Source organism: Chionomys nivalis, chromosome 1 (assembly GCF_950005125.1).
Source record: "Chionomys nivalis chromosome 1, mChiNiv1.1, whole genome shotgun sequence".
In the NCBI taxonomy this organism is placed as follows: Eukaryota; Metazoa; Chordata; class Mammalia; order Rodentia; family Cricetidae; genus Chionomys; species Chionomys nivalis.
Window position 1 is genome coordinate 81,124,270 of NC_080086.1, and position 12,155 is coordinate 81,136,424.

Below are 12,155 nucleotides of genomic sequence, written 5' to 3' on the forward strand. Positions count from 1 at the left end.
AATATGGAGAGAGTGTACAGACTTGTCTTGTTCTTGATTTTAGTGGGATTGCTTTAAGTTTCTCTCCATTTAATTGGATGTTGGCTGTCAGCTTGCTTTATATTGCTTTTATTATGTTTAGAAATGTTCCTTGTATTCCTGATCTCTCCATGAGCTTTATCATAAAGGGGTGTTGGATTTTGTCAAACGTTTTTGTTGACATCTAATTAGATGATTATATTTTTTTTCTTTCAGTTTATTTATATGGTGATGGCATAGACAGATTTTAATATGTTGAACCATTCCTGCATTTTTGGGATGAAGTTAAACTTTTGTTATTTGCAGTTTATATGGCAAAAACTCAACAAGGGAAGTTCGACAATGATAAATCACTTCAGTGATGTGGCAGGATACAATATCAATTAAAAAAATCAGTAGCAATTCCAAATAAAATTGATAAGGAAACTGAGAAATAAATCAGAGAAACATCACCATTCACAACAGCCATATCACATAAATTATCTTGAGGTAACCCTAACCAAAGAAGTTAAAGAACTGTTTAACAGATACTTTAATCTTTGAAGAAAAAAATTGAAGAAGACACTAGAAAATGAAAAGATCACTCATATTCTCATATAAGTAGGATCAACCTGCAAACAACTCTCATGCCCCTCATCCCAAGACTGGATAAAGAAAATGTTGCACATTTACACATTAGGATTTTACTCAGAGGTTAAAAAAAGACCTCTTGAAATTTGCAAGTAAATGGATGGAAATACAAAAAAAAAATATTGAGTCTGGTAACCCAGATGCAAAAAGATCAACGTGGTATGTACTCACTCGTAAGTGGATAATAGCAGTAAAGCAAAGGATATTGAAGCTATAGTTCATGTCCTAGAGAAGATAAGTAACAAGGTGAACCCTAAGAAAAACATACATAAATCCGCCTGGAAAGCGGAATTAGACAAGTTCGACTGACAAAACTGGGAACATGGGTCTGGGGTTAGCATGGGGGACAGAAGGGGAAGATAAGGGGAGAAGGGGAGGCAGGAGGGGAACTTGAGGTAATGGGATATTCGAGGTGGAGGAAGGACAGAGATGAGAACAAGTAAACAGATATTTTGATTGAGGGAGCCATTATGGGGTTAGCAAGAAAACTGGAGGTAGAAATTCCCAAGAATTCACAAGGATGACCCCAGCTAAAACACTAAGCAATAGAAGAGATGGTGCCTGAACTGGCCTTGCTCTGTAGTCAGACTAAACAATATCTTTCTTCTTCTTCTTCTTCTTCTTCTTCTTCTTCTTCTTCTTCTTCTTCTTCTTCTTCTTCTTCTTCTTCTTCTTCTATAAAATATTTATTTATTTCTGACATAATTGATTGTTTTTTTTTTCCACTCAAAAATTTACACTTTCTCCCCTCCTCCCATTCCCCTCCTGCTCCCCCACTTACCCTACTCCCTAGCCCTCCCTCCTGGTTCTTTGAGAAAATCAACAAGATTGACAAGCCCCTATCCAAACTAATCAAAAGGAAGAGAGAGAATATGCAAATTAACAAGATCAGAAAAAAATGAAAAGGGGGACATAAGAACAGACACTAAGAAAATTCAGGGAATCATTAGATCTTACTACAAAGGCCTATATGCCACAAAGTTGGAAAATGTAAAAGAAATGGACTTATTTTTAGATAAATACCATATACCAAAATTGAATCAAGACCAGGTGAACAATTTAAATAGAACTATAAGTCATGAGGAAATAGAAGCTGTCATAAAAAACCTCACAACCAAATAAATAAATAAATAAATAAATAAATAAATAAATAAATAGCCTGGGACCAGATCGTTTTAATGTAGAATTTTGCCAGAACTTCCAAGAAGAGCTGATACTTATACTCCTTAAGGTGTTTCACATAATAGAAACAGAAGAGTCATTGCCAAACTCTTTTTATGAAGCTACAGTTACCCTGATACCAAAACCACACAAAAACTTAACCAAGAGAATTACAGATCAATCTCGCTCATGAACACTGATTCAAAAATTCTCAATAAAATACTGGCAAACCGAATCCAAGAACAAATCAGTATCTTAAATATCACCATAGATTCTTCATCCAGTAATTGATGGAAACAGAGGCAGAGACCTGCATCAGAGCACTGGACTGAGCTCCCAAAGTCCTGTTGAAGAATGGGAGGAGTGAGAATATGAGCAAAGATGTCAAAGCCATGATGAATACACTCACTGAAACAGTTTACCTGAACTAATGGGAGCTCACCAACTCCAGCTGGACAGGGAAGGAAACAGCAAAGGTCCAAACTAGTCCCTCTGAATGTGCGTGACAGTTGTATGACTGTGGCAGGCTGTGGGACCACTGGCAGTGTTACCAGAATTTACTTCTACGGCTTGTACTGGTTTTCTTTGGAACCTATTATTGTTAAATGGATACCTTACTCAGGCTAGATATGGTAGGGAGGACCTTGAACCTTATCCAAATCAATGTGCCTTACCATATCTGAGTAGTGTATAGATGCTGGGGTGGGGGTGTTAGGTGGATGGATGGGGAGAAGGGGATGGAGTGGGAACTGGAACTGGTGTGTAAAATGAAAAAAAAAAGTTTTTTTTTCTCTTTAAAATAAATAGAAAAGTTTAATTCTTAGTGATCACAGTGCTTCTGTAACCCACATCCTTTACTGCAGTGCAGTGGCAGTGCTAATAGAACCTCAGAATAACAGAATCTAACAATTACAAAAGGCCAGTAAAAGAAACTAGATGGGATACACCACTTAGAATACTCTAGGGAATTCTTTGCTAATCCTGACTGCCAAAGGGTGACCCAAGAGCAGGTGTCCTTTGAGCACCAGGTCAAATTTTCTGAGCTTATTTGCACATTAATACATTAGCTGCAGTGAAAATCGCTCAAAGCACCTTTAAAAGAAGTTTGCCAGTGCCCAGAAAGCAGCCTCTATTCCAGGTCTCAAGGATGGGGTCAACTTCTCTCCTGTTGTAGGTTTTGGGTTCCAGATGAGAGGGTACATTGTTGGGGAAAAGTCTTGTAAACCTTGTTGTTTTTCATACCTTGATGTCCTGGACATTGAAATTATGGCATCTAAGTAGTGCTAAGTTCCATTTTATTTTATGGCTTCTCAGAGTATAACTTATGACTGTTGTAAATGTTTCTACATTAATGATGCATTTACAACAGAATGCTTTCAATCCTAGAGAAGCTAAATAAGAAAGTGAACCCAAAGAAAATCGTATAGTCATCCGCCTGGAGAGGGGAAGTAGACAAGATTGCAGGGCAAAAACTGGGAACTTGCGGGTGAGGTGGCATGGGGCAAAGGGGAAACGGGATGAGAAACATGAGAAGGGGAGGATGGGAGGAGCTCGGGGTATTGGGATGGTTGGGATATAGGAAGGGTGGATACGGGAGCAGCGAAGTATATATCCTAACTAAGGGAGCCATCTTAGGGTTGGCAAGAGACATGACTCTAGAGGGGTTCGCAGGTGTCCAGGGAGATGTCCCCAGCTGGTACCTTGGGCAACTAAGGAGAGGGAACCTGAAATGATCCTATCCTATACTGATGAATATCTTACATATCACCTTAGAACCTTCATCTGGCGATGGATCGAGGTAGAGACAGAGACTCAATTTGGAGCAACGGTCTGAGCTCTTAAGGCCCAATTGAGGAGCAGAAGGAGGGAGAACATGAGCAAGGAAATCAGGACCACGAGGGATGCACCCACCCACTGTGACAGTGGAACTGATTTATTGGGAGCCCACCAAGACCAGCTGGTCTGGGACTGAATAAGCATGGGTTGAAACTGGACTCTCTGAGCATGGCGGACAATGAAGGCAGATGAGAAGCCAAGGACAATGGCACTAGGTTTCGAGCCTAATACATGAACTGACTTTGTGGGAGCTTAGCCTGTTTAGATGCTCACCTTCCTGGACGTAGATAGAAGACCTTCGTCTTCCGGCAGGGCAGAGAATTTGGACTATTTTTCAGTATCCAGAGAGAGGGGGAATGGTGTGGGGGCAGGAGAAGAGGAGTGGGGATAGGGAGAGGGGAGTGGGGGGAGGGGGCAATATTTGGGAGGAGGGGAGGGAAATGGGAAACGGGGAGCAGGTGGAAATTTTAATTAAAAAAGAATAAAAAAAAAGTTAAAAAAATATTACTGTGCCAGCACGGTGTGTTTTCATTCCAGCCTCCACTATTGACATTATGCTTACCTGGTCTCCAGCTTTGATGTCTGTGTCTCTAAGACAAAGGGCTACTATCTCCTCCGGGACCAGAAAGAGTGTCACTGAAAATGGCATTAGTTACATGCACTGGTACCAACAGAAACCAGGACAGCACCCCAAACTCCTCATGTATGGTGTATCTAACCTAGAATCTGGGGTTCCTGGCCAGGTTCAGTGGAAGTGGTTCTGGGACAGACCTCACCCTCTCCATCTGTACTATAAGACTGCTGCTGATGCAGCCTATTATTGTAAGCAGAGTTATAAGACCCTCCCACAGTGCTCCAGGGCTAAACAAAAACCTCCTTAGACTGCTGCTCACTGAAGTGCAGTCTCTGAGCTGGGACTTTACCCACACATCTCCACTCTGTGATTTTAGAAAGATTATTCATAAAAAGTGTAAAGATGTGAAACAGATTTCTTAAACTAATATGTGTGTTTGTCTGACCATGGGTCCTTCTCAATTTTTTTTCAATCTTCTTTCTTAATAAAGACCCCACTGCTACTATTTCTAAAGCACAATTTTTAGGTTCAATAGATTGACTAAATGATTATTTAAAATATACAGGAAAAATTCCTCAGTCGCTCAAAATAAGATACTGAATATTGAAGACTGTTAGTTGTCTTGCAGACACAAGTTGACATCTCCATCCTAATGTCAAATTTCCACTTCTATTTGCTTAAGATTTCAAAAGTACCTCTTCAACAGACCACACAAGCAAACCTCCTGCAACTGATTTACTGCTTAGCTTCTGATCAGTATTTCTGTGTCCATCACAGATGCTTATCTACAGGCTTAGACTTCTTAGCTCTTCGTTACTCTTATCCATTCCTCACACCTTTCTTTTTATATCTTCTAAAATGTGGTCACATTTTCTTTCTACCTTCCTTTAATTTTTACTATCTTCTTAGGGGGAGTAATATAATGTCTTATTATATATCCTAGCTGAACTGGATACTACTTCGTGTATCGTCACACTGAAATTGTAACCCATCAGACTCTTCACCATGACTGACAAATTACATGACACCACACCTAGGATCTATTTTATATTCTAGTTATTCTCCCATTACAGGTACAGAAACTCTAAAGATCTAGGAGTGCAAGCTACTATAGTGGAGACTTTATTTCAAAGAAACTTCTACCTACTGATGAGATGCTTTCCATGCATAGTGAAAAAGCTCAACAAAATGATCCTTAGCAACATCTTCTGATGAACATCTTTGAGTTTTTCCAAGATTACATTCCTAACTGAGGATAGTGAAACTGCATTTTATGACTTTCCTTGTGTTGCACAAGAAGTAGTCACAAAGTCACATATGAGCTCAACACCTAAAATCTGAGCATGGTGTGTCTGGTTATTCCTCTCAGTCCCTCACAGGTTATTCAGGATGTTGGCAAGTCTGCATTCTGTTCTGGATACTCAAAAGCATCTCACTGTATGACCAGCAAAGTTGTTGGTACAACCATTTTTTAAAATATTTATCTCAAATGTTTGCATGATTACAGTGACTTTGCAAATGTCCTGACTCAATTATTCATGTGTCAGGATTAGAAGCCTGATCTACCTTGTCCCATGGCTGTCACATTTACTGATGGACATGTAGTAAGGAAATCCTCAAGGGTATAGATGATCTCAAGATTACTGCTATTCAGTCTGGACCACAAGAAGTTGGTTGAAGTCTATCCCCAAACTTAGAAAAACAAGTATTATATTCAAAAACACAGTAAGTCTTTTCTGAAACAAATTTATATATTGAGGCACAGAGAAAAAATTAGCACATTAACATGATTTTTATTTTCATTATAACTGAATAAATTTCTTCGCACATATGTATCTTTTTGCTATCCATTCATCTGTTTGACAGACACTACATTGATTAAATTTTTTTTTCTATTGTGAATAGAGCAGCAACAAACATGGCTGTAGAAGTATATCTCTTTTAAGTTTAATTACCTCTGTTCTAAAAAGTGCATAATGCAGGAGTAACTAAAGTATATGGTAATTTCATGTTTTCTTGAAGCATCTCCATTCTGAAGTGCACAGTGACTGAGTTTGCAGTCCCTCCAGCTGCAGTTACTGCTTGCTCTTCCTGTCGTGTTTTATTATCATTTGTAGTCACTTTCTTGATTTCCTTTTAATTCATCATTGAAATGAAGTGATTTTTATGTGTTTGCTTTGGTGGCTATCTCAATGCAAAAATGGGAAGAAACTACAAACCACAAAAGATCATCTAGAAGTCACTAACCAACTTCAGTAGAGCATAAGCTATTGATATTCAGGAGCTTTCTTTACCTCCAGTCTTATCTATCTATTTAAAAGAGATTGGATAATGTTTCATTCTTTTTCTTCTTATTGCCGTGATGAGGATGGTAGAGCTGAAAGTACTATTAAGTCTTTACCTTGGCGAAGCTGTGTTTCCCAAGGGGCACAGAACTCAGCTGTAACTTGTTGTATTGTTCTTCTTTTCACACAATTTCAGGCAATTTTCTGTGATATCTGAACATGCGTTACATGTGATAACATTTGGACCATCTAAGTAGGGAGGTTTTCATTTTAGGCTATAGCTCTCTTTGTCAATATTGCATGACTTTTACAATATAATAAATAACAACATCCTCAGCCCCCAATATGACAATTTTGGAGAGTGAAATATGACTTCCTTAGGCCTTCATACTTAGTGGGGTCCACGGAAGAGTATTCTGTGTCTCATGAGATCAAGGTCATCAATATCAGACTTTCTGGCTCCAAAGCTGGGAGCACAATAATCTTTGTTGTTGTCAGCCAGTAGATTTGTAGTTAGTTCACTTTTAATCACAGCCCAAGAAATCCAGTGCACAAGAGTGGAAACTGGATTTGTGGGAAAAGCAGTAACTAAAGATTTTCTGGATTTTTCTACTATGCATAAAAGAACATGAAACTTTTGTCCTTTTGTTCTCCATGATCTCCCCTTACATACTGTGAAAATACATGTTTAACTGCAATAGCCTTAGGATTTGTATGGCCTGTCTCCATGTGTTCTATTTGAATAATCAGCAGTAATGACATGAATTCACAATGTGATCTGATTGCAGCTGTCAAAAATCATTGTACAGTGTTCTACAAAAATCTAGAGCACAGCACAATTTGTTAAATATTGATTGGGACATTTACTCATCTGTCATATTCTTAGACACAGACTGGAGCAGAGTTACTCATCTCTCATGTTTTTTATGTTGAGATTGGGAATTTCATTAATTCACATGCTGCTTATCTCTGTTTTATCATGGTGTTACAAGTTGACAAAGAGATCTGAATATGGTTATCAGAAATAGTTTAATATTTTGTATATAAAAATTAGATGTATAAAATTATATACTTAATGCAAGTAAATGAAAAATGCATGTTACTTAAATGTATATTTAATCTTAAATAATACTGTTGGCTTAATGACAAAATATTAATGTCAGATATCTATTTTGTTTAGAAAGTAAATGCCTGAACTGCCTTGTAAACACATAATTATTAACACATATTTTGATAGGTCGTCTCCATGCACAGATTAGAGTGGCCTAAAACTTGTACCACAGGCTACCCTCTAATATATAATCCCCTGTGTATGTCTCTCCAGTTCTGAGATTAAAGATGTGAACCTAAACTTCTTGCCATGATGCTTTATTTATTCATTTTTTCTATTTCTTGTATTTTACACATGATACTAGGTTTATAATTTACTTCTTATATATTATTTCAGAGTTCACTAACTGGAAGTCCTCGTATGTTCTGTGATTTCTGTTAATTACTTCTGATTTTCATTCATACTCATACATACTTTGTGTATAGCATTGATCTCTGGTACTGTGATCTATAGATCTTTATAAAATTATTGCTTGATTTATGATGACAGTGTTCCCTTCTGTGGTATTTTTTTTAGTGTGCACTATGTCAGCAAGAACATTTTCAGCCACTTTCAATACTCTAACTTGTAAATTATCTTATAAAATGCATTATAGAATAAACACTCTTGGTAAGTATTGGTCTACATCAATGACTTTTCGAAAAAAATTAAGTTTGTTTTCTTCCTCTTTATTTACCACAATTTATCATCTTGTTTCAGTTCCCTTAATTGTGCAGATGACACTTGTTTGTTTCTGCAGGTTGTACCCTTGCCTTTTGAGATTTAATATTCCCTCATCTCAATCTTAATGTTCTTCAGGATTTACACAGAGTGAAATTTGGGCTGTTTTTTGTTTAGTAAAGAAATTAGACTACAATGTCGGTGGCATTCTTCATTGTTCGCTATTTAAGTGTGGTTATATATAGAAAGAAATGAACAAAATTAACCTCAATTGTCTATCTATCTTTCTTATTTTCCTCTTTCCACCATTTCTCTTTTATTGCATTTCTTACTATAAGTTTATCTTGTGATATTTTGAACATATTTTAACATTTCTATTGTAATGTTAATTTTAGACAGCTTTCCTCTAACATTTCTGCAAAACATACTTATTTTAAAATGCTGTGGATTTTGACACAAAGCTGGTACTAGAGTGTCTAGTTGATTTCTGTTTGAGAACTGTAAGATGATAGCATTCAGTGATTGCTCACACTGCCAATGATGTTATTTTTGCCTGTTGATGGACACCTGGTATTCACACACACTGCACATTCATTTCCTTATGAATTTGCTAACTGCTTTGCATGGGCCCCACCAGCTCAGACCAACCACCTAAAATTTAAAATCAAGCCTTTTCAGAAAGAACACCGGACAGACAGAGGGAACAACATGGTGTCTCAAACCCAGGTTCTCATGGCCCTGTTGTTCTGGGTTTCTGGTGAGAAATTCTAAAGTATTATCATCTATTAGAGTCACTTCTTCTATATAAGAAATTCATAATGTGTGCTATGAGACAATACATCTTACTCAATGCTTCTCTGACAATACTGTATTACAAGGATATAAAATGACAAGTTTCAACTGCTACTATATTGTTTTTTTATATTATGCATCATCATTTTCTATTGCTGATTGCAGGTGCCTGTGCAGATATTGTGATGACCCAATCTCCATCCTCCCTGGCTGTGTCAGCAGGAGAGAAGGTCACCATCAGCTGCAGGTCCAGTCAGAGTCTTTTATCTGGTAGCTACAACTACTTGGCTTGGTACCAGCAGAAACCAGGACAGGCTCCTAAACTATTGATCTATGGGGCATCCAATCGGTACACTGGGGTCCCTGATCGTTTCACAGGCAGTGGATCTGGAACAGATTTTACTCTCACCATCAGCAGTGTTCAGGCTGAAGACCTGGCAGATTATTACTGTCAGCAAACTCGCAGTACTCCTCCCACAGTGCTTCAGCCTTGAACAAAAACCTCTCTGAGATTCTCAACAGCTGCCTATAGTACACAGCCTTGGACCTGCACACTTCCCCCTGCTTCTTGAGGCTGGTGTGTTCAAACAGGGGTGAAAAAGTTTGAGGATCCCAGAAAAAATAATGGGTTCAATGTCTCTTATGTCTTTCGTAATGAAAAAGCCTTTAAATGAAAATGTAAAAAAGAACTCAGTATTGTCTTTATATTCCTTCTGTAACACTTTAACAGAAGTACTGTTGTTTGAATATGAGGAAATTTTTTTATACTTCTGGAATTTTATTGTCTATCATAAGACTCTATGGACAGAAGTAAAGGTGATGGCAATGCTTGGAAGCTCTAGGAAAAAATGTTATTTCTCTTTTACTGAATTCTGTGGTGCTTTCTTATTTCCTTACTACAAATTGGAACTCCAGAATGTCCTAGCTAAATCCACATAAAACCTGATAGGGCTTGGAAAGGAATTCTAGAAACTAAAAAGCATAGTTTAGTTACATTTCTTTTTTCAGATGGGCTCTGTTTGTTGGCAGCATGCTGCAGCTCCATTAAGATAGTTCTTTCTAGTTCAAAGCTGGAAGGAAAAAACAAAAATAAAACCAAAATGCCATAGTTCTTCAAAATGGCAGCTTCCTGGGCCATTCAGTAACTCTGACTCTTTCAGGACACCAAGCATTTAAATGGGCTCTATGAGCAACATGTTGCAAACTGCATAATAGTGTGACATAGACCTACTGCATACTTGGAACTGGGACAGGTTAAAAGGCTTGCAGAGGCAATGAACTTGCCTTGGTCATGCTCACTGGGCAGAACCAAAAGGCAAAGTAGCTGTAGTACTAGTCAGGCTGCAGGTTTGCATTTTAAAAGCTCCCTAGAACAGACAGGATTTCAGAAACACAATAGGACAGATTTAGACATAGAAGATCTGTAAACAAGAATCAGTATATTTAAAAAATGTATGTAGACTTGGGAGAAAAAAAAGAAAGAGTAACTAGAAAGTAAATGTAATATAATAGAATACAGACGGTCATAGATTAAAGGAGTAAAGATAATAAAATAAATATTAAACTCATAGAAAAAGTAATAGACTAAGAAAATAAGCCACATATAGATGTAATACCTACAGGAACTCTAGATTATGTCGATTATTGTGTTTTCATTGAACTTTTTGACTGTAATGACTAAGTACAGAGAGATATTTCATTGTATGGGCTCTAAGCTAAACCAGCGTAGATATTTTATTTTTTTTTAATTTTTTTTATTATTTAATTAAAAATTTCCACCTCCTCCTCTCCTCCCATTTCCCTCCTGCTCCCCCCAACTCCCTTCCCCTCCCTCTCAAGTCAAAAGTTCAGGGTTCCCTGCCCTGTGGGAAGTCCAACGACCTCCCCACTCCATCCAGGTCTAGGAAGGTGAGCATCCAAACAGACGAGGCTCCCATAAAGTCATTACATGCAGTAGGTTCAAAACCTAGTGCCATTGTCCTTGGCTTCTCAGTCAGCCCTCCTTGTCAGCCACATTCAGGGAATCCAGTTTGATCATATGCTCCATCATCCAGCTGGCCTTGGTGAGCTCCCATTGATCAGCCCCAACCGTCTCTGTGGGTGGGCGCACCCCTCAGGGTTCTAACTTCCTTGCTCATGTTCTCCCTCCTTCTGCTCCTCCTTTGGACCTTAGGAGCTCAGTCCAGTGTTCCAATGTGGGTCTCTGTCTCTAGCTTCATCCATCGCCAGATGAAGTATGGTGATATGCAAGATATTCATCAGTATGGCTATAGGATAGGGCCATTTCAGGCTGCCTCTCCTCAGCTGCCAAAGAATCTAGCTGCAGACATCTCCCTGAACACCCGGGAACCCCTCTAGAGTCAAGTCTCCTGCCAACCCTAAAATGGCTCCCTTAATTAAGATATTTACTTCTCTACACCCATATCTACCCTGCCTCCATCCCAACCGTCCCATTCCCCCAAGCTCTCCCCATCCTCCTCTTCTCACTTTTTTCTCCCCATTTTCCCTTACCCCAATCCCATCCCCACCCCCAAGTTTCCAATTTTTGCCTGGCAATCTTTTCTCCTTCCAATATCAGGAGAGTAACTATATGTTTTTCTTTGGGTTCACCTTCTTATTTAGCTTCTCTAGGATCTCATATTATAGGCTCAATGTCCTTTATTTATGGCTACAATCTACTTATGAGTGAGTACATACCATATTCATCTTTTTGGGTCTCGGTTACTTCACTCAGGATAGTGTTTTCTATTTCCATCCATTTACCTGCAAAATTCAAGATGTCATTGTTTTTTACCACTGAGTAGTACTCTAATGCGTACATATTTCACACTTTCTTAATCCATTCTTCCATTGAAGGGCATCTAGTTTGTTTCCAGGTTCTGGCTATTACAAATAATGCTGCTATGAACATAGTTGAAAAAATGCTTTTGTAGCACCATTGGGCATCTCTTGGGTATATTCCCAAGAGTGGTATTGCTGGATCCTGGGGTAGGTTGATCCCGAATTTCCTGAGAAACCGCCACACTGATTTCCAAAGTGGTTACACAAGTTTGCCTTCCCACCAGCAATGGATGAGTGTTCCTCTTAC

General features: G+C 38.4%; 1 gene segment (V, D, J or C); it reads left to right on the forward strand.

Annotated features, from left to right (window-relative positions):
- Positions 1–8,970: 8,970 nt before the first annotated feature.
- Positions 8,971–9,561, forward strand: LOC130876488 (immunoglobulin kappa variable 4-1-like). The segment is given in 2 exon segments: positions 8,971–9,032; positions 9,233–9,561. Coding segments are annotated over 2 exon segments (378 nt in total).
- The last annotated feature ends 2,594 nt before the right edge of the window (positions 9,562–12,155 follow it).